Below are 20,223 nucleotides of genomic sequence, written 5' to 3'. Positions count from 1 at the left end.
AGATCAACAGGTGCACAATATTGGTGGTAGGTGGACATTTGTACTGGAAGATGTTAAGGGTCGTTTTGAACCTTAAGGATTCTATGAAAACACTGCCCTCTAAATGCTGCACTGAAGAAGCGGTTGTGATGAGAAGCGCAGGATGCTTAGAGCGTGTAAGGAATCTCCTTGCTATAGGAGCAAAAGGTCTTCAACCCAAGAATTACACTCAGTATGCAAGGACAAAGCATGGCTGCAAGAGTGCCTTTACCTGACTGGGATAAAGACAATGCTCACAAAACCTCTCACAGAAAGTTTAAGCCCTGGTCACAGCCACCCCAGCACTTCGAAGTTCAGTTTCCCACACCAGCTCTGGCTATTCCATAAAGCATGACATGCACTGTGTTGTCACTGCTGTTTCTTAGACAAAACAGAGAACTTTAAGACGTTACCCAACTGCACAAGAGCACCGTTATAGTACAGCTTGCTTATTGGGCCAGCACGCACAGCTTCCAGAGGAGTTAAATTCATTGCACCTCCTTGAGCACTTGTGTTGCAAACGAGCAAAGGCTGAATGGTCTATAAATACCTTTACTATCAAGGATTTGGTTTCTTTCCAGGACTAAGCAAAAAGAGTCGAGGCACCTGAAACTTTATCTTCTCCCCTCTGGGGGAGCGGTACAGCTGCTGCCACTTGCAGCTACAACACCGCTCGCACCAGAAGAGCCGCCACCCTGACTGCTCCCACTACAGGAAAAAAAATCAAATCAAGAAACAAACAACAAAACAAAACAGCCCACCTAAACTAAAGCTGTGCGGAGCAAGGTAAAGTTGAATTAATAAAGGGGAGAAATAAAAAAAAAAATAATTAAAAAAAAAATTAAAAAAAAGGAAAAAAAGAAAACCACGAGAAAAAGCCAGCCCGTGCCCTGTCGCGCTCCCCCCTCAGCCCACGGTCCCCCCGCGCCGGGACCGATCCCACCGGGCTGAATGGGAGAAGCACAGAAGGCGGGCGCCTACCGGAGCGGCTGCGGATGATGTCTCGGAACTCGTCGGCGGCGGGGTCCCCACCGGCAGAGGCAGCGGGCCCGGGGAGCCCCGCGTCAGCCATGTACGGGGCTGCAGAGAGAGGTGGGGGAGCTACGCGGGATGAACAGGGCAGGGGCGCAGGGATCGGCACGTCCAAGAAGACTGGGACGGGACAGGGCAGGTGCCCGGCGCCGCCGTCCGCCCTGAAATAGAGCAGCCGGCGCCCCCCGCCCCCGCCCAATCGATGCGAGAGGAGCAATTAGCAAGCAAATAGGCCCCCAGGGCCGCCAAGGGGCAGGCAGCAGTCAGCAACCCTCGAGAACCGAACCGCTATCCGTGCAGCTTTTCCATCGCTGCGAGCAGACCCTGGGCAGCAGAACGGGAAGGCGCAGAGGGGGTATTTCGGCTTCCTTGCCGGGGGAACCTCGAAGCTGGTAGCCAAGTGTCTCGTAACAACTTAAAAACACCACGGTTGTTATCTTTTTGTTCTTCTTCTTTTTTTTTTTTTTCTTTCCTCCCTTTCTGAGTGATCCTCACGATGGTCTGAGAATGAATCTTTTGAATGCTAAGGATCCCTTACACGTTAGTGAGTACTTACTTAAGGATCCTCTAGGCTTAGTGAGGCACTAGTGTCAGCACACTGAGCTGGCATGTACGGTGGGGCATCTGAAGGCAGCTTACTGACAACTGCGGTCTCCTCAGATCTGTTTTCATTAACCTTTGGCAAAAGACGATACAGTAAAACGTATCCCCATGTGCTTGATAAGGAAAAGGGACAGCTTACTCCCCTGTTGTCATAGATAAGGAATGAAACACTTAATTCTGGCCTTGGTTCTTTGCTCCCTTCTGTTAAATGTCAGCTTGATTAACTGCCTCCACCCCACCTTCATAGAGTCATAGAATATTCCAAGTTGGAAGAGCCTCACAAGGATCATTGAGTCCAACTCACAGTTTCCCACAGGATTACTCAAAAATTATACTTAGCTCCACAGCCATTATGTTAGCATCCAGCCCACAGTCATGACTGTGACCATGACCCCAGCCTTACCACCACGACTATAAATGACTTCTAGCCCATGAACCCTTTATCACCATGAACCCTCTTCTGTCCCGATAGCCTCCAGCCCCCCATCACAACTATGACTCCTGCCCTACTACCCTGACATCAACTTCTAACTCACTAGCAAGACTATGACCAGTCCCAGCATCATGACCATGACAGCTCCAAGTCTTACCATTATGACAGTGAATCCACCCACAGCCCATCACCATGGTACCAACCCAGAGCTCTACTCATGACTGTGACTCCCATCACAAAATTACCAGCCCCACCAGAGTCACCATGTCTCACCCACCATGACCATGTCTGGATACCTCATCTCTGTAGACATTCAAGATGAGGCTGGGCAGGGCTCTGAACAACTTGATCTAGCTATAGGTGTCCTTGTTTATTGCAGAGGAGTTGTTCTATATGATCTTTAAACATCCCTTACAGCTCAAACAATTCTTATGATTCTGTGTCCCCAGAGCTTCAGCCATCAACACACACCCTGCTCCTACAGCCCTGACTCAGTCCCCAGAGACCTTGGTACCTGCTACGCCTCCCTGGGGAACATGGCCTCTGCAAGCCCAATGGAAGTGCTTTCAATCCTCTCCCTTCAGTTTTCTTTCCTCTTTGACACTCAAGATAGCTGGCATCACCTCATGGGAGAGGAAACCAGGCACAGGAAGTAAATGTGCTGAGATGTGTTGAAGTGCCCACTCTCCCTGTGACAGGAACCAACCTCTTAAAAACCCTGCATTACAATATGAACACTAAGAAGACATAATCCCTTATTTACATTTTCCAGTTTGCAAGACAACAATGTGGCATATTTAATACAAATTTAACTTAACTGCTGATCAGCTTTAATACCAATTCATGGGCAATTCAAAAGCAGATACTTATGAGGAATGGAAAATTAAGGATAATCTGTAGAGAGGATGCATGTTTTGTACTTTGCATAGATATAGGACTTGAATCTCTTTATGTGTGCTAGAATATATCAGAAGAAATTTACTTGTTTGAAGATAGTAGAGTTAAATGGAATAAAACAGAATAAAAGTAGGTAAGAAAACCAGGTTAGACAGAGTGGAAAGAGCAGCTGGAAGAAAACTTTTTATAGGCACAAACATAGTGTTAATTAGACACCGAGGAAGGGCCTTGTCCCCATTTTGAGTAGTGAGGCATACACTCAGTTATTGCCTAGTGGCTGGGGTCTACTGTCTTGTTTTTCATGAGGTCTGTTATGAGATGAAGTAGGTGGGAAGTTTTGAACACTGTGATTTTTCCAGAATATTTTTCAGGCTTTTTTTTTTTTTTTTTTAAATTATTATTATTTTTTTTTTATCATCAATGCTTATTACTTTGAGAGAAGGAAAAAAATAAACCATTGGCAACCTTAAATAATAAAAAAAAAAAAACATTAATCAGACTCAGAAAAGGCATGAAAGTGTCCTCAGATTTTTCAGAGAAGAGAGATCATATTTCTTTGTCTGTGTTCTCTTTTTGAATTCCCACTGTTCACCCCTGGAGTGTTCCAATGCTCAGAAACCTCCAGTAATGTCATGTTGGCTCCCACCACAGGGGTTCTTACTAGAAAATCAGACTGAGATCAGATTACAGGCTGGGTTACAGTACTGCAGCTAGAGAGGAGAGCCTGCAGTTTCTCCTCCAGTATTACAAATCTCTTTAATAACTCCCCCCAGTTTTGTCCCAGTCTATCCTCTAGGTTCACTCAGTCCTATATCACAGAATCACAGAATGAACCGGGTTGGAAGGGACCTCAAGGATCATGTAGTTCCAACCCCCCTGCCTGGCAGGGCCACCAAACATACACTAGATCAGGTTGCCCAGGGCCCCATCCAACCTGGTCTTGAACACCTCCAAGGACGGGGCATCCACAACCTCCCTGGGCAGCCTGTTCCAGGGCCTAACCACTCTCCTAGTCAAGAACTTCCCCCTAACATCCAACCTAAATCTTCCCTCTTTTAACTTAAAACCATTTCCCCTAGTCCTGCTATTGTCAGCCTTTTCGAAGAGTTTACTCCCCTCCTGGGAGTAAGTTCCCTTCAGGTATTGAAAGGCTACAATGAGGTCACCCCGCAACCTTCTCTTCTCCAGGCTGAACAAACGCAACTCCCTCAGCCTGTCCTCATAGGGGAGGTGCTCCAGCCCCCTGATCATCTTCGTGGCCCTCCTCTGGACCCTTTCCAAAATCTCTATGTCTTTCTTGTACTGAGGGCTCCACACCTGGACACAGTATGAGAGATGGGGCCTCACAAGAGCCGAGTAGAGAGGGACAATCACCTCCCTATCCCTGCTGACCACCCCTCTCCTGATGGAGCCCAGGATCCCATTTGCTTTCCGGGCTATATCAATCTGGACTTTCAGTAATTCAAGTCTGTACCTCATTTCCTCAACGTCCTTTTCATGTGGACTTTCTTCTTGCACTTCAGTGCTTTAGCAAAGGTAGCAGTTTCTACTTACCTTCCTCTCCCCTATAATAGTTATAGCATTGCAGAATTTAAAAGTGGGTCTCACCTGCTCCTTAACAGCTGATCCACAGCTTCACAAGTGTTACCTGTTCTGCCTTTAAGGTTACGTGGGGAGATTGTGTAGCTGCTTCCCACTTCTTATTCCATCTCATCTTTTGTCTGTTTCCGAGTACAACATGGAGGGAAGATAATTTTGCCTCTTAATGACTACATTCTGTTATTCTGTTAGAGAAATGTAGAAGGAAGCCAATCAGGATGGAGACGAAAATTTCATGACTGACACTTCTGTCACTCCAGACTGTCTATATCAGTAGCCAAAATCTCATTACTGTAATTTGAAAAAGGAGCAGTATCTTAACTAAATGCTAAATCTGTTCCATGTGGTTTTACAGACCTGTCGAGTCTGTCTGCAGTACTTCAGTGCTAGTAGTCTCATCAGATTTGATTTACTTTATGAACAGGTGTACTTTCTTAGCGTGCTGTACCTGAGATTTTGGGCTAAGTAAGATATCCACATTCTTAAAACACCAGCTGCTCTACCCCACATACATATGTTTGCAGAGCTGCTCTTAATTCAGTTCTGATTATGTCAAAAAATTCTCAAGAATTCAATGCTTTTTTGCAATACTTCACACGGCTCTTTTTATTCTGTTTATAGCTCTTTTTCATTCCCACAAACAGAATACTAGAGCTGGAATAGATATCTGATAATTTAATCTAATCACAGATCTTTCCTAAATTTGTAAACCTTTGAGATCCAAACCATGGTGAGGCATAAAAGCAGTACATATTATATTCTTTCAATAGAGGAATTCCATCAAGTTAATAATAAAAAACATTTGATTCACTCTTTTCCCTGAATCATTATTCTAATTTTCAAATGAATATTTTTTTCCAGTGAGGAATTAGGTTGCTAAATGTCACAGAAAAATCTTTGTCATGTCAGAACAACCAGTTAGTCCAGAAATTGACGTGTATTAAGCTAAAACACAGAACAGGGCTCAGAGAAGATTATACTGATGCTTGTACTGCTACAGAACTGACATACAGTACAGTTTAAATTCTGAAGAATGTCAAGTCTTTGAACCTTAATCATCATTTCTAAAATCTTAGGAGCATACTGAGTGTTTTAAAAAAATAAATAAATAAAAATCAAACTCAGCACTAATATCTTGATTTTGATAGCCAATACTGGGCACATCACTTCAGAAATGGTGTTATTTAAGCCTCCATATGTATCTGTGTGCATCTACTTGTGCATACATATATATATACGTTTATATATATTCATATGTATGTATACGTAGAATGTACTTGTCTCATAAATGTTGGAGAGAACATGTTCAGGATGGATTTCACTATACAGCTACCAGCAACTCCTATTAGTTCTGGGGGAAGAATTATCTGTACTAAAGGCTTTGATTCCCCCAGAATATGCTGTTGTTTTTTTCCAGTTACAAGTTCAAAGGTGGAACTATGGCTAGTAATGTTACTATTTCTGCTTAATGTCAACTGTGAATTGCAATAAGCTTTTGCTTATTCAGAAGTAAAACTTATCCACCATTTTTACACCATATATGCAACATAGTAAACAAGAACATGACCAAAAACACAGATGGGAAGTAGTTCTGACTTTGAAATTGGTTATTGTACTCTTTTGGGGAAAGATCCAAAAATTCGGTAAATAATTAAAAAAGAAATGAAATCCTAAAAAGTCATGTATGTCTTTTCCAATGGCTCACATTATGTTCCATGTTCCAGTTTTGTTGGACCATTCAGCACTTTTCCTTCAGTTTGATTAGGTTCAGTAGGGAAGTTGTGGATAAAAATCAAACTCAAACTAGAAAAGCACTCTCTCCCTTGAAAAAAAGGTTGCTAGTATTTATTCTTCCCACAATGGGTGACCCATCCCATATTAAAAACAGTTCTTTGGCTGTCACTACTCACATTATTTTTCAATTATTTTATAAATCAAAACGAATAAACAATCAGTCGCAAAACATACATAAAAGCTCCCATGTGGTAATTTATGCTTTAAAATAATTGCTTTGAAGCAAAAAGGATTTGTGACTGTATTACAGAATTCATCTGATACTAACTAATTTATGTCAACTCCCTCAGCTAACAAGAATCACATGATGTAAATGGAAAACGATACCCTACTGGTATTGAGAATAAAGAGGTAATTTCTTTGCATCTTTCATAACTGCTTTTCAAGACTGCATATAGTTTTTTTGTCAGAGCTGATTAAAAAGCTTGTTTTTCATCTAAGAATTAGTTTTATAACCTATTCAAGCAAAACTGAAAATCAGCACTCTAAATACAGTGACAAAAACCTGCAAGCTTATTTACTGATTGGTACTTACCAAACCGGGGAGCTGCTTACCTCCTGGGAACAAAACTACTGGTGCAAACTGCACAACATCTTATCACAGGGTTTATCATGACACTCTGTTTGTAGCGGGAAGTCTTTTGCTTTTTTCCTGCCTTTTTTTTTGGTGCTACAATATTTGTAGATTTGAAGACTTATTAGAAAGCTATGCACACAAATCAACATAGTGAAATGCTTACTTTAGGCTTTATTTTTAGGGTAATTAATTCTGGAGAAAAATATATGTTGAATCTTTAATAAAAAAGACCTTTAAATAACTGAAACTAAGTAAAAATAACTGGCAAAAAGAATTATTTATTGCACAGTCAAATATCCTCTATTAAAACCCTTGTACTAAAAGGTTACAGAACAACCTCTCAGTTACAGCAGTCATAACTATATTTACAAAAACAACCAGCATTGCCTCATGCACAGATTTTCATGCTTTCTGTGAAGTAAGGCCTAATTATACTTTCATGGTGATCATTAGACATCTCTTGGCTTCCACTGTCACATGCAGTAAATGCTTAAATATTTAGGTCCCTATCCTTTATAGATATTTAAGTTCTAGTTCTCATTTCTAATTCATGAGAATTAGGGATCAAGTATGTTATTTGAAATCCAGAATACTTGGAAAGCATGTTAGAAACTTTGGTGGACAAAATCAGACTGTCATATGTCGACAGTTTATGGGCTGATTTAGCCTGGTTCCATGGCTAGTGGGGCAGAGGGACCATGGATCCATGCCCCAGAAAGGGATAAGGGAAAAGGATAGAGAGATGGGCTTAAAATAAAACAGCAGCAATGATCTGAGGAGACACAAACTAATTTACTAAGTAAGATATTGGAGCGCAAGATAACACACTATAATAGAATATAATACAATATAATTGGAATTGGAGCAAATAACTAAAATGAGAGAGAGTGTCCAAAAACTGAAGGCCTTACTCTAATACTGAGGTGAGACGCATGGTCAGGATGAGCAGAAGAGAAGTGAGTAAGGTCCTGTGACTTTGCCAGGGATTTTATCTCTTCTATGAAGTCCTCTGGGAGATTTAGTTCTTCTCTTCTGGGACAGGTACCCAGAACTGGAGCATTAACTTTTTAACTCCCAGTGCAGTACATGATGTTATGACATGGAATGCCGATAACCAAAATTCACAAAAAACCATGACATCACAATAGTCTGATTTTAACACTGCTGTTTTTGCAATACGGACTTCAGTAAACCGGTCTGTTTATGGGAAATTTCTGAAGTACTCTCTCTTAAATTTTTATGTGAGTTCTTCCTCTGTTTTTTATGGAGAATGCAAGGGGAAAAAAAAAAAAAAAAGAAGTTAAATTTAAATATATGTGGCTGAAAAATGGACTTCTATCCATGTTAATAGCCTTGCACATGTATAAAGGAACTGTGTAAATTCAGGAATGTTAGTTGAAATAGAAAAAAAAAAATGCAAACAGTAGCGTTGTAATAACCTTGATATTGAAATTATATAACAAACATTTGAACACAAACAAAATTATAATGTCTTCATCTGAGTATTGTGCACTTGAAGAAAAAGAATTCATAGGTATTATTCAAAATAACTTCATTATCAAGTATTGTGTTAAGAATAGGGCCAAATTTTAGATATGCTGGCAAAGGGTGCAAAAAAAAAATAAATAAAAATCTAGTGATCAATAATTTGTTTCACCATGTCCTTGGTAAAATTCCACTCAGTTTATTTTTTTTAAATTCGATTGCTTAAGAATGAAAACGTAATTCTGAGGCACAGTATTAATGAACTGGAGCCTTTGGGACATACAAAACAGTTGCTAAAGAAGCATAATGATTGGAACTTACTAAAAGACTTTGGATAAGCTTCAGTATGGAGTGCAGTTTGAGAAGAGAACTTAAAATGGATATTATATTTTCTTAAATGGTTAAAATTATGAAAAGGAGAAGAGTGAGAAGAACTATATTAGTCTAATTTTCCATAGTTAAAATTGTAGCTATTGGCTCAGGTTTATATGAGTATACAGATAGGCCTTTTTAACATGAGGCTAATTAGCAAGGCTTCTCAAAGACTTTTCAGTATTCTGGTATAACTCTAGCCTAGCTCACCAACATCTGATAATCACTGTCAGTACACGATTGTTGACTTGTCTTTTTGAAACCAGCATGCAGCCAAGTTTAATTCATGCAAGTCATGTTTGCACGTAACCGAGCCACTATATAAATGGGAACTGACTGTCTCTCGTACTGGTTCTGTCAGCAAAAGCCAAGGACTGCTATATATTTATGTAGACTAAATACCCAACTCTTTCAAGATTAGTCCTTGTGCAAACTTAACAAGGTTTCACTTGGAATTTTTGCTGTCAAGTGCTTCTTCTGTGGAGAAAGTCAGACTTCATCTTCTTGGACTGACAGAAATTTTCACCAAGCACTAATCCACATTCAAAATACATGCAATAAAAACCTAGTTTTGAATGACATTTTTTCAAGGGCTTTTTAATTCTTGTCATCCTCAAGCACATCTATAGATTCTGTCAACTGTAAAGCAGTTGCTCTGATAAATCATTGTGATTGTAGAGGAATTTCTACAAAAATGCTTTGAATAATTGCATTGAGACTGAAGGGCTATCGACTAGAAAGGACTGGGGAAGTTAGAAGTATTTGAATTTTTCCTCACAATAGAAAGAAGGAAGAAGGAAGCAAGAGGTCATTTTTTTTTTCTAGTAAAATTCCTCAATTACCTGCAGAGGTAAAAGGCAGCTTTTGTCAGATCCATTCATTACTAGAGTACATTAACAAGCCTGGCTATGTTATATATGATTTACATTCTTTCTATTCCTAATACAGTATAATGTGTTTTGCACTTTCAAATATTTGTAAAGAAATTATGTGTCTGGTACATTGAATCCAATTTGTTATAATTGAAATACTAAGGGAAAAACACGCACTGTTGTACTTCGGCAAAGCACTGCTGGCAAGTTGAAGGTATGCAGTCAGAAATCTCTTTATATATGAATCACTCAGTATGACTGGGATTATTTTCCCCTTTTTTAGAGCATTCCTAGTTTTATCCACTCCTTTTGCTGTTCTTTCACATCTCAGGGTATAACAAGAGCAAGAAGGCTCCTGTAGGGCTGGGGACCATGGGAGCTCCCCATAGTGTTGGTCAAGGCAGGCTCCAGCACCCACCACCTCCCTGTGGTGGTGGGAATGGGGAAGGGAATGGGGCCTGTGCTGGGCTGCAGTGTGGGCTTTTGAGTAGGGCCCAGATGGGCACGACCTGTTGCAGAGCTGTGGGGAGCTGAAGCTCAGCACTGCTGTGGCCTTGCTGGGGCAGGGGCTGCTGGGCCTGTGGTTGATGTGGGATTCAGTGTGTTGGCAGGATGGGCGAGCCCCAGTGGCCTACTATGGGGCAGTCATGGCTGGAGTGTCCACAGGGCTCTGTTTGTGTAGAAATGGCATGTTAAAGATGGTTTTTGCTGTTATTTTAATTAAGCTGCTACATATATGGTAATATTTATCTGCATGCAAAGTTTCAAAAAAACCAACCAAACAACAACAACAAAACAACACCAACAAGGTCATCTCATAGTCAATAGAAAGCTATGTACTCCTTTAAAACCTGCTTGTCTGTCACTCTCTGAGCTCCATGTTTCAGCAGAAATTTGAAATTAAGAGCTACGGCCAAATAAAGAGATGGAAAATGAAAAACATGCAACAAGCATTGGCCTGCAGCCAATCTCCTCTTGCCCCCTCCGTGCCATCACACTGGTGAGAGACACTATCCTGACCGACTTTGCCTTACTGCTGTGCCCTTGACATACTCTGATGCGATCCTGATGTCTGCATCTAGCAACTGCGCTTACTTGATGTCAGCAATCCTGTGGCCAGGGAGAATACGCTCTTCAGCTTCACTGAAAGCAATAGCTAGGTTCACACAACTCAAGGTTGTGTTTCACAGGGACTCTGCAACCCCCTGCTGTTATTTTGCAGGATAAGTAGTGAGAAAAGTCTTGTCCTCCCTAGGGCAAGGCTTAGTCCTCTACAGGAAAACAATTTTCTCCTGTATTTTTCAGTGGGCTGTGAAAGAAAGACAGCATGGAATTATATTTCTCTAATGCTGGAGTCAATGCATTGTGCCAAAGAGTCTGATGTCTTCACTGCAAAAAGTCTAAGATATGATATGACCTGTACAGGGAGCAGCTCATCCAACACAGTCATGTGGACAAAGTTAGCATCCCAAATAAAAACCTCTGTTGCATCAGAAGACTTCAAACAGAAATCACAACAGGCTCTGGAACTACTGTCAAATGCATTATGTACATGTAAGCATAAGCAGACTTTCCAAAGAGGAGCACTGGGAAACTTAAGCAACTAAGATGTAACATTCTGGTTTCCCCAATTGAAATTTCAGTTTGCTTTTCAGAGAATAAAACTGTTTACTTCCATATATTTATTGTCCCACTGTAGTGAAATAAACACAGAACACACTAATCTTCAGGTGCATGATGATCACAGAATACTTCTAGCATACATGTGCCAATATTTTTCTTCATTCTTGCCAGATATTTTTGGTGGAACATACGATGTTGTCATCAAGATAAAAATTAAAATATCTCTGAATGTCCTTTTACAATATTATGTGGAAAAGATTAGTATTAAATCACTGTTGTCCCAAGTTAGTTTCTTGTGGAGTCTGCCAAAGAATTAGGAAATAACATTCTCTCACATTAATTTTCTATTATTATTTATTACTATTTTTCTTAATATGCAGATGCTTTTCTTTTTGAATGTTAATGAAAAGTGTTGAATGGAGTAATGAACATTGCATTGGAACTAAGGAGGCATATAACAAGTGACCAGCATTCAGTAGTTTCACATGCCTCCCAATGCATGGCAGGGTGGTAATGTAGGTTATGAGATTGACAAATTCATCTTCTATGTCTTGTGTAGTTCAGCCTGTCAGCTTCAGCTTATGTAGTTCATCATTATGACTGCAAAAACAAATAACACAGGAATGGGGCTGGTGAAAATAAGGATAAGTAAAAGGACACCATCCTTCCTAATGGAAACAATTATGTCATTTAAGTACAGCTGAGTGGAGGTGGATAGACATTGACAAGTAGTCAATAAAACTTTTCTAACAGCTGTAAATATTCTCATTTCAATTTGTTACTACCTGTCTATCAGCTTCATAGTGTTTATTCCTCATCCAATCTTCCCTTTGCTATTAACTGTTATATTTTAACAGCTTTCCATATTTTTGGTGATGAAATTAGCAACTAGGTTTTGACACTAAGATGTGTTTATGCATGGAATCAACTTCAGAAAACACAGAGCCCAGAATTGTTTTCTAGAGTAATCAGAGGCAAGAGTACAGGGCTAGTCAGAAGATTGGCTGAAGAAGAGAATATATTGCAGTGAGCATTGAGTGAGGTTTACACTAAACTCAGTCTTCATGAAGAGGCTATATTTCTACTACATCTCTGTTCACTACTTCCTCTGGCACAAAAGGTCCCTGAAATCAGCAATGGTGTCTGATTTACTTTACCCAGTTGAGAACAGTGTTCGTGAAAAAACAAATCCATGCAAGACCCACTCCACAGTAATGACAAAATAAAACAGAAATAAAGCAAAGAGGAAACAAACACAGAAGAAGCACAAATTAAATCCACCTGAATATTACTTTGTTTCACATGAATTACAATTAAAAGCTTTTTTGGTTGTGCTGATAAATTCTTAAATTTCACTGTTTTTGTATCAAATTGTACTAAAAAAAATGCAGCTCTTTAACCATTTAATGTAGCAGAAAGTTTTTAAAGTCTGGATACAGAATCTCTACAGCAATGTTACTAAGATATTTTCCTTAGCTACCATTCAGATATTTCATTGTGAAAAAAAAAAAAAAAAACCATTGCAATATAATGTACCAAAGTAACATTTTAACATTACTGGAATGAAATATTTGGACATTACTGAAATGAAAAGAGAAAGCAGCAAATGAGAAAGTCAAAAACAATTGTTCTGAAACTCATAAAATCAGAAAATATTCTCTGACAAAACATTTTCATTTAGATAGAACAATATTTTCTGTCATGATATTGTTCTCTTAACATTTTTATTTCAGCGAGCCCTAGGAATTATTTGCTATTTAAAAAAAAAAAAAAAATAATGAAAATCACACGTGTGGTCCTAAATGCGATAAAGCTCTGAAAATATGGTACTATATAAAAAAATAAAATAAAAACATACAACACTCTCCCTTCCCTCCCTCCCCCCCTTTCTTTCCATTCCATCACCTCTTCAGCTGTCACAGATTCATACCATTTTCTCTCTACCCCAATGGTCACATGATTATCCACAAAGGGAAGCTGGTAACAAATGACATCCTACAGACCACTTGATTGCTCCACGAAGTGCTTTAGCGTGCACATATCCCTCTGTGCCTGGTACTTGTTGCCTCAACACCCCATACTCTTCCCCTTCACTCCCTCATTGAGGGGGGAAGCAGGGACAGACCTACCAGGTTAAAGGAAAAAGGAGTGCACAGTCTTCGTGTTAAGACTATTCACAAATTCACTCTGCACAAGGAGACCTCATGGACCCAGGAGGTCATTTAGAGAATTGGTATATGGAAGATCATTTTTGTTCATAACATAGGCTTAAGTTTTCAGATTTATTTTTCTTATGGAAGAAGAAAAAAAAAGAACTTCACATTTCTTACATTCATCTTGATGTATTTTTAGAAACATAAATATTTTAAAACACACCAGTCTCACATGTGGATTAATGTCATCCCTTTTGATTATGATTAAAACAGGCTAGCAAACAGCCTTCCCCCAGGAAAGGAACAAGAAAACAGTCTGCAACAGAATATACATAGACAAAAGTGGGGATTAGGAAATGAAATATTTGTGGCAAAATTTAAGAGATGCAGCCCTCTTGAGAAATCAACTCTGTATCCAAGCCCATGATATTAAAGGAAAGACATATGTTTCACAGGTGGAGCTGACAAATTACTTAAATATAGCAATGTATATTTGGAGTAATAAAGGATCTGTTCCAACATAAGTAGACTGAACTAGTTCCTACATCTTTGTGGCAATGACATTCAGGGTTTCAGCACCATGAATACGCTTTTCTGTGTCCCTCCCTTTTACCTTGTCAACAGAGGAATAAAAGTAATCTGGAGCAGTGGAAATAAGAAGAAATGAACATAATTTGCATGCCATTTTTATCAGGGATGTGTCCCTTACTTGCATTCTTCTGGACAGTTTTTATTTAGACAACTTGCAACACTGAGTTGGATGTAGTTCCTGCCTAGATAGGGGTAGCTTTTGTTAATGTCATTGCAATGTCTGTAATACAGAGATAAAGCAGAACTGGAGCCCTCTGGAGTGATCTTTCCATGCCCACACCTCCCTGGACAGCAAGAAGCTACCAGAGGTAAAGTGGCTTATCCTGCATGTTTGTGTCTGATTGATTCTCACACATGCTGTTTCTTGGGAATATCATCCTCATAGGCATTAAAGAATATATATATATATATATATATATATATTTAAATTATGATGAAAGAACAATAAAAATATTTTTAGTTATGGAATGTATTTTCCACATTTTTAACATGTCGATCTCACATTTTGTTCTATTCTGAGTGTTTTACCCAATAGTTGAATTAATTAAAAGCAGAGTATTGTTCTTTCCTGTCCTCCATGGCAGGATGAGAATCACTGCTGCAAGATATTTTAATAAACAAGATAGTGACGCAAACAAAATATATAAGGGAAGAAAACAGAAAAAAGAAAGAAAACAACTGTAAGATTTCAAGTTCTAATGCAAATGAATCCAGAAAGTGGACCTTCTGTGAAGACAAAGGCCACACCTCTTCATACATACATCTGTCTTAAAACTAACCACACCTTTTTCAGCCCCAGAATGGTGCCACGGGCACTGCCTACATTTTGCAGTGCAAGCCATTCACCACAAACCTCGATCCTTAAAAAAATCTTTTTGAGTCAGCTGGAAAATTTACCAGCCAGGAAAGATAGGGTTCTCCTCTAACATATTTTGCTTGTATCACAGCCACATAGCATAAAGAGTAGAATCAAGGTGTCAGAATATCCACATACAACTAATTCAATACTTAACCTTCTGCATAGTTGGAATAACACAAGTATAGTTGAAAACAGATAACCAGATGGTGACTAAGGACACCATCTCTCATCAACACCGTCTAAGTCTAAGGTCTAAAGTCTAAGGTCTAAAGTCTAAGGTCTAAAGCCTAAGGTCTAAAGTCTAAGGTCTAAAGTCTAAGGTCTAAAGTCTAAGGTCTAAAGTCTAAGGTCTAAAGTCTAAGGTCTAAAGTCTAAGTGCACCATCTCATCTCACCAACTCTGAGGCCTTCAATCAAACTTGAAAACGCTAAGGCTTACCACCAGAACTCCACAAAGGAGCAGTCTCCAGAAAGAGATTCTACCTTAGCAGTGGTCAGCCCTCGAATGGGATCTAGGAGAGGTGGAGTCAAGCTCCACCTGTTCTGGGAGCACAGCTGAATTACCTTCACCTGTGCTCCTGCAGCTGTCTTGTTTGTCTCAGATGGTTAATCAGAAGTTCAGGCTGTGATCAACAGTTTCCCTTACACCTTTTCCTATTTTTATCCAGATCTCTAATGAATGCGGTATAGGTGGAGTCCGGTTGGAATCAACAAGGATTAAAGGGAAGACAAAGCTTCACCAAAATTCAGCTTATTAGCTTCTTTGCTATTTTTGGTTGGCCTAATTATAATTTCTGCATCTTTCATTATGGCTTTGCTTCAGTGAAGTGCAAGGCCATAGTAATAATAAACACATATCTCAATGAATAAATTATATTGTAGTTTAATACATACTTTACTTATTTCCTGAATGGATGTTCTAACACTTTGTATTTCTAATTAAAAGGAAAAATGTATGAAAGGAAAATGCAGTCAGGTAATTTCACAATTATTATGTTGCACAACTCAGATGATAAAGCTTAATTTAATCTTATCTAGTATGCCTAATAACTTGCAGAAATTTCTAGTGACCTAGGCAATATACCTTAAGATTGCAAGGGAATACTTTTTACAGATGTTGATAATTCATTACTAATGAACAAACATTTAATTTGCATCATTTACTTTAAATTCATATAATCCTTCCTCTGTGGTGTCTATTCACATGACAAATTTAAAGTTCAACTAGTTTTGGATTACCTGTTGGAAAGAGAAAGAGGCAGAAAGAAAAACGGAGAGGGAATGAAAGAATACACATTTTTTTTTTTTTTTTCTCAGTTAGTTCAAATATAAATTAAGGAATTAATTTACAGTTTAGAAAACATAATTTTCAAGTAAATAATTATGGCATATTTAATTCTGAAGTGGATTTTTAAAACTAACATAAAGGAACAACTGTAATACTTAATAACATTTTGAAGGACGAATAGCACACTCTTGCATTTCCTTTAAGGCTCAGAATGTGTCTTTTTACTTTAGAATGTGACACTTGCAATCCTGAAAAAATGTGGAAAACTTGACTTCTGCAAATAGCAAGTGAGAAATTAATCATAATACTAAGATCATAGGAATGGCCTTACTGGCTCAGAACTTCATACATTATTTGAAGTATCCTGGATTCAGCAATAACTAGGAATTGATTTTAAGAAAAAGCACAAACATAGCAATCTTCCTCCTCATACTAGTCCAGCCACCCAGAGCTAGAATTTAAATTGTTTCTAATATGTTATGATGGCTTTATCATTCAGTAATCTGTCTAATCTCACTTTGAAGTTACCAGTGTAGGTCTCTGCTACTTCAGTGAACTCCATAGCTTCACTGGTGTACCTATATTTCTTTGACCTGCAGCTTTTCTTCTGACCCCTCTTAATTCTTGAATTATGAGAAAGAGCAGTTTCTTCTCAGTTATCTCATGCTTTCATAGTTCTGCTGGAAACTCACTACAGCATCTCTTGTCCAGGCTCAAGAGTTTTTATCTGTCTAATCCTTTCTATGGGAGCTGTTCTGTATCTTTTTCAACACAGTTGCCCTTCTCTTCCTGTTAACGCCCTTGTAGGTACAGGGAAACATGATTGTCAGCTGTACTCAAGATCCACGTGCATAAAACATCATTATGGTTTCAGCTATGTCCTCACTTCCTAATATTTCCTAAGAATTTCAGTTTCTCTTTTGACCATTGACTACTGAGCCAACAAAGTCATCAGTCTAATTATAAGATGCCTTGAAACTGTTTTTGCAACCCTGGGTACTCCCAGTACCACAAAAAAAGAAAATCTTTCATTTCACTTTTCAGTCTTTCTCCCGATAATTTATGTTCATATTGAAAAATGCAGGGCCCAACACCAGTCTTTACAGAACTCCAAGAGTGATTTCCCTACACTGATATGAATGAACTGGCTATTTATACTTCGCCTTTCTTTCCTATTTATTTATTTATTTTATTTATTTGTTTGAGTATTTATTTGCTCATCTGTGAGTCTTAGAAAGAAACGATGATTGGAATACTTTGATGAGCTGTTGAAAGATTTTTTGAAACACAGTACAGTAGTAATTGATGATTGAGTCTTTAAAGGAATCCTAATAGATGAGCAAGGCCAAATTTATTTCTACAAAATTCACATTGATTTTTACTCAGCAATATCATATTTATTCCATGTTCTTACTGATTGCTTTCTACATTATGCATTTTACTAATTTGTCTGAATGGTAATCCCTAGGTCCCCGTGGGAACCTTTTCAAAAAACTTGGTGTTGCATTTTCCACCTTTTCCTTTGGTACCCAGGCCTTTTAAAGAGGATGTTAAGAAACCACTGACAGTAGCATGCTATTTTAAAATGTTCTATGACCTGTAGAACTCTGAAAGCTTGTTACTACGATATTAGTTTTTCCTGCTTTTATCCTGTAAGATATAACCTCCAAAATGTCTTTCATTAAGTTTCTATCATGTTCTCCTCAAAGACCAAAAATGCAAAGAACTGATTTTATTTCACTCAGCTATTACATGGTTTCTTTCACCAACATCTCTCAAATACTTCTCAAAAGAGGTATGTACCATCCCTATTATACAAAAGAAGAAGAAAAAAAACAACATTGAAAGATGAAGGACGAGAGTCCATAAAGGACTGGCAGCAGGACCAGTTGTATAAATACCTAATTTCCACTGCTCTTCTTCAGAGGTGGTTTAGCACAAGCCAGCTTTGTTATGTAACTCCTGTAAATGTTTAGCATGTCACTGAGCCTGACACGCTGCACAACCCCTCACTGCATTGGAGATCAGATACTTCTCCTGACTACCTGCCTAGACCAGGTTGCTCAAAGTCCCAGACAGCCTAGTCTTGTATGCTTCCAGAAGAGGGGGCATCCACAGCCTCACTGGGCAATCTGTTCCAGTGTCTCACCATCCTCACAGTAAAGATTTTTTTCCTAGTATCTACTCTAAATCTACACTCTGCCAGTTTAAAACCTTTTCCCCTTTTCCTGTTGCTACATACCCTTGCAAAAATTCCCTCCCATCTTTCCTGTAGACTCCCGTCAGGTACTGGGATGCCACTGTAAGGTCTCCTCGGAGCCTTCTCTTCTCCAGGCTGAAAAGCCCCAGCTCCCTCAGTCTGTCCTCATAGGGGCGGTGCTCCAGCCCTCTGAACATCTTTGTGGCCCCCCTCTGGACCTGCTATACTGCCTCCACATTTGAATCTATTTTAAAGGATCCTTTTAGAATAATTAAAAATTCAGGGTTTACCTGTGCTAGCCACAAACCAAAAAAAGATAACTGAAAAAAAAGTAATACAAGATATGAGTAATTACATTATATGTAGCTATTATTTCACAATCCCTAATTGGTCCATGCTTATGACGAGACTTAGGCATGTTTCATGACCCTTGAAATAACTATTGAACTCACATAGCAAGTGAAAACATGAACCTGGGGGCAACTACAGAGCATCTTTTGTTAAATCTTCCTGATGTTTATCCCTCGTGCTTCATGTTTGTACACTAACTAATGAAAACACAACATAAATTAATGCTTCCATGTCTTGCATAAATAGACTCCAGTAATTCTGTAGCTAGCAAACAAGGAGAGCAAGAGAGGCTAAACAGGATTAGCAAAATACCAAAGCATCCTTTTTAATTACCTGCTACTTCATGCTTGATCGATCACATAAGGAGGGGACTGGGATACAGGACACACTATTCGTTGTTTTAAAGGTTATTATTGTGGGTGATCTTATTAATCAGTTTTTTAACAGGGTGGATGTAAGTTCAGCTATTGCCATTCAGGAAAGCAGTGTTGCCACCTTAGGCAAGTGCAACTTGCACTGCAAGATCAGTTTATCTAACTGATGATAGTCCTGTTAGCTTGGTAGTGAAAATTAACAACCTACAGCACTGGATTGTCTTCATGGTATTCTTATTATACAGAGATTTCACTCATCTGGGAGGGTAAACACTACCTAGCATTAATACCAGAATTACATGAAAGTATGTAAGTTGAAAAGCGATATTTATTATTAAAGGCATTTTAGTTCCAGAGATTATTTAACAAAAACTGCATATAAGCTCCTGAAAAACTTCCTTCTATGCAGAGTAGTGATTTAGAGGTTGAAATTAAGGATTTGTATTTGTGGTTGCTCTTTAACAATTGCTCTGTACGATTTTTCATTTGGAGTCATTGAATATGCTCTGCTATTCTTTATTTTCTATATATTTGTGTTTATATAAATGTTAAACACAACAGTTGTATCCAGTATGGAGCACCAGAAAATGAAAGAGTGATTATATACTGATGCTCTTCTGTGCTGCTTCTTATACCCCTTTGCACTGATGACATCATTTGTGGGTGAGGTCCATAACATGAAAGAACTTGTGGTCAAGGAAGCTGATACTTATTTATTTACTTTGTAGCTTAATGATTCTGGTATAATATGTCTAAAATAGTTTTTACACATTTTTGAACAGATGGGTAAGATTTGTCACATCTGGGTTTATCCTACTGATTGAGCAGCTTGGAAAAATTCTGTCTGGGTTGGGATAATATGAGTCATAGTTTCTCAAAATGTATTTGTCACTGTTGTAGAACTAAGGGACAATTGCTTCTGATTGGCAATTTCTGTTCAAAAAACATGTTTGTTTTGAAGGAGCAAGACTGCTGCAGAGAAATCTTCAGGGTTAATGTAAGAATTGCTTAAGTTGAAGAAGCTAGGTCTACATTTTAGTAAATATGAAATCTCTGCCTATTGCATAAAACTAAAATTGCTGTCTTCAGGTGATCCTGTTGGA

General features: G+C 38.7%; 1 protein-coding gene and 1 long non-coding RNA gene across 4 annotated transcripts in view; one reads left to right on the top strand and one right to left on the bottom strand.

Moving 5' to 3' along the window:
• DMD (dystrophin) overlaps window positions 1-1,242 on the bottom strand; it is a 1,121,556-nt gene extending 1,120,314 nt beyond the window's left edge. The window contains exon 1 of one of the 3 annotated variants that reach the window (XM_085549559.1): window positions 1,000-1,242. In XM_085549559.1, the coding sequence (XP_085405685.1) occupies window positions 1,000-1,090 (91 nt within the window). In that variant the 5' untranslated portion in view covers window positions 1,091-1,242. The remainder of the gene's footprint in view (window positions 1-999) is intronic. The other 2 variants (XM_085549432.1, XM_085549489.1) reach the window with 2 other exon arrangements.
• On the top strand, window positions 978-15,690 carry LOC146762633 (uncharacterized). The gene is made up of 3 exons (XR_014946844.1): window positions 978-1,110; window positions 14,281-14,357; window positions 15,576-15,690. It is a non-coding gene; the product is annotated as an uncharacterized LOC146762633 (long non-coding RNA).
• Window positions 15,691-20,223: the final 4,533 nt, after the last annotated feature.

This window comes from Coturnix japonica, chromosome 1 (genome assembly GCF_054131305.1).
Source record: "Coturnix japonica strain WE chromosome 1, WE-NBRP24, whole genome shotgun sequence".
Taxonomy (NCBI): Eukaryota; Metazoa; Chordata; class Aves; order Galliformes; family Phasianidae; genus Coturnix; species Coturnix japonica.
The sequence above is the reverse complement of the archived record's forward strand: the minus strand, read 5'-3'. Positions and strand labels throughout refer to the sequence as shown.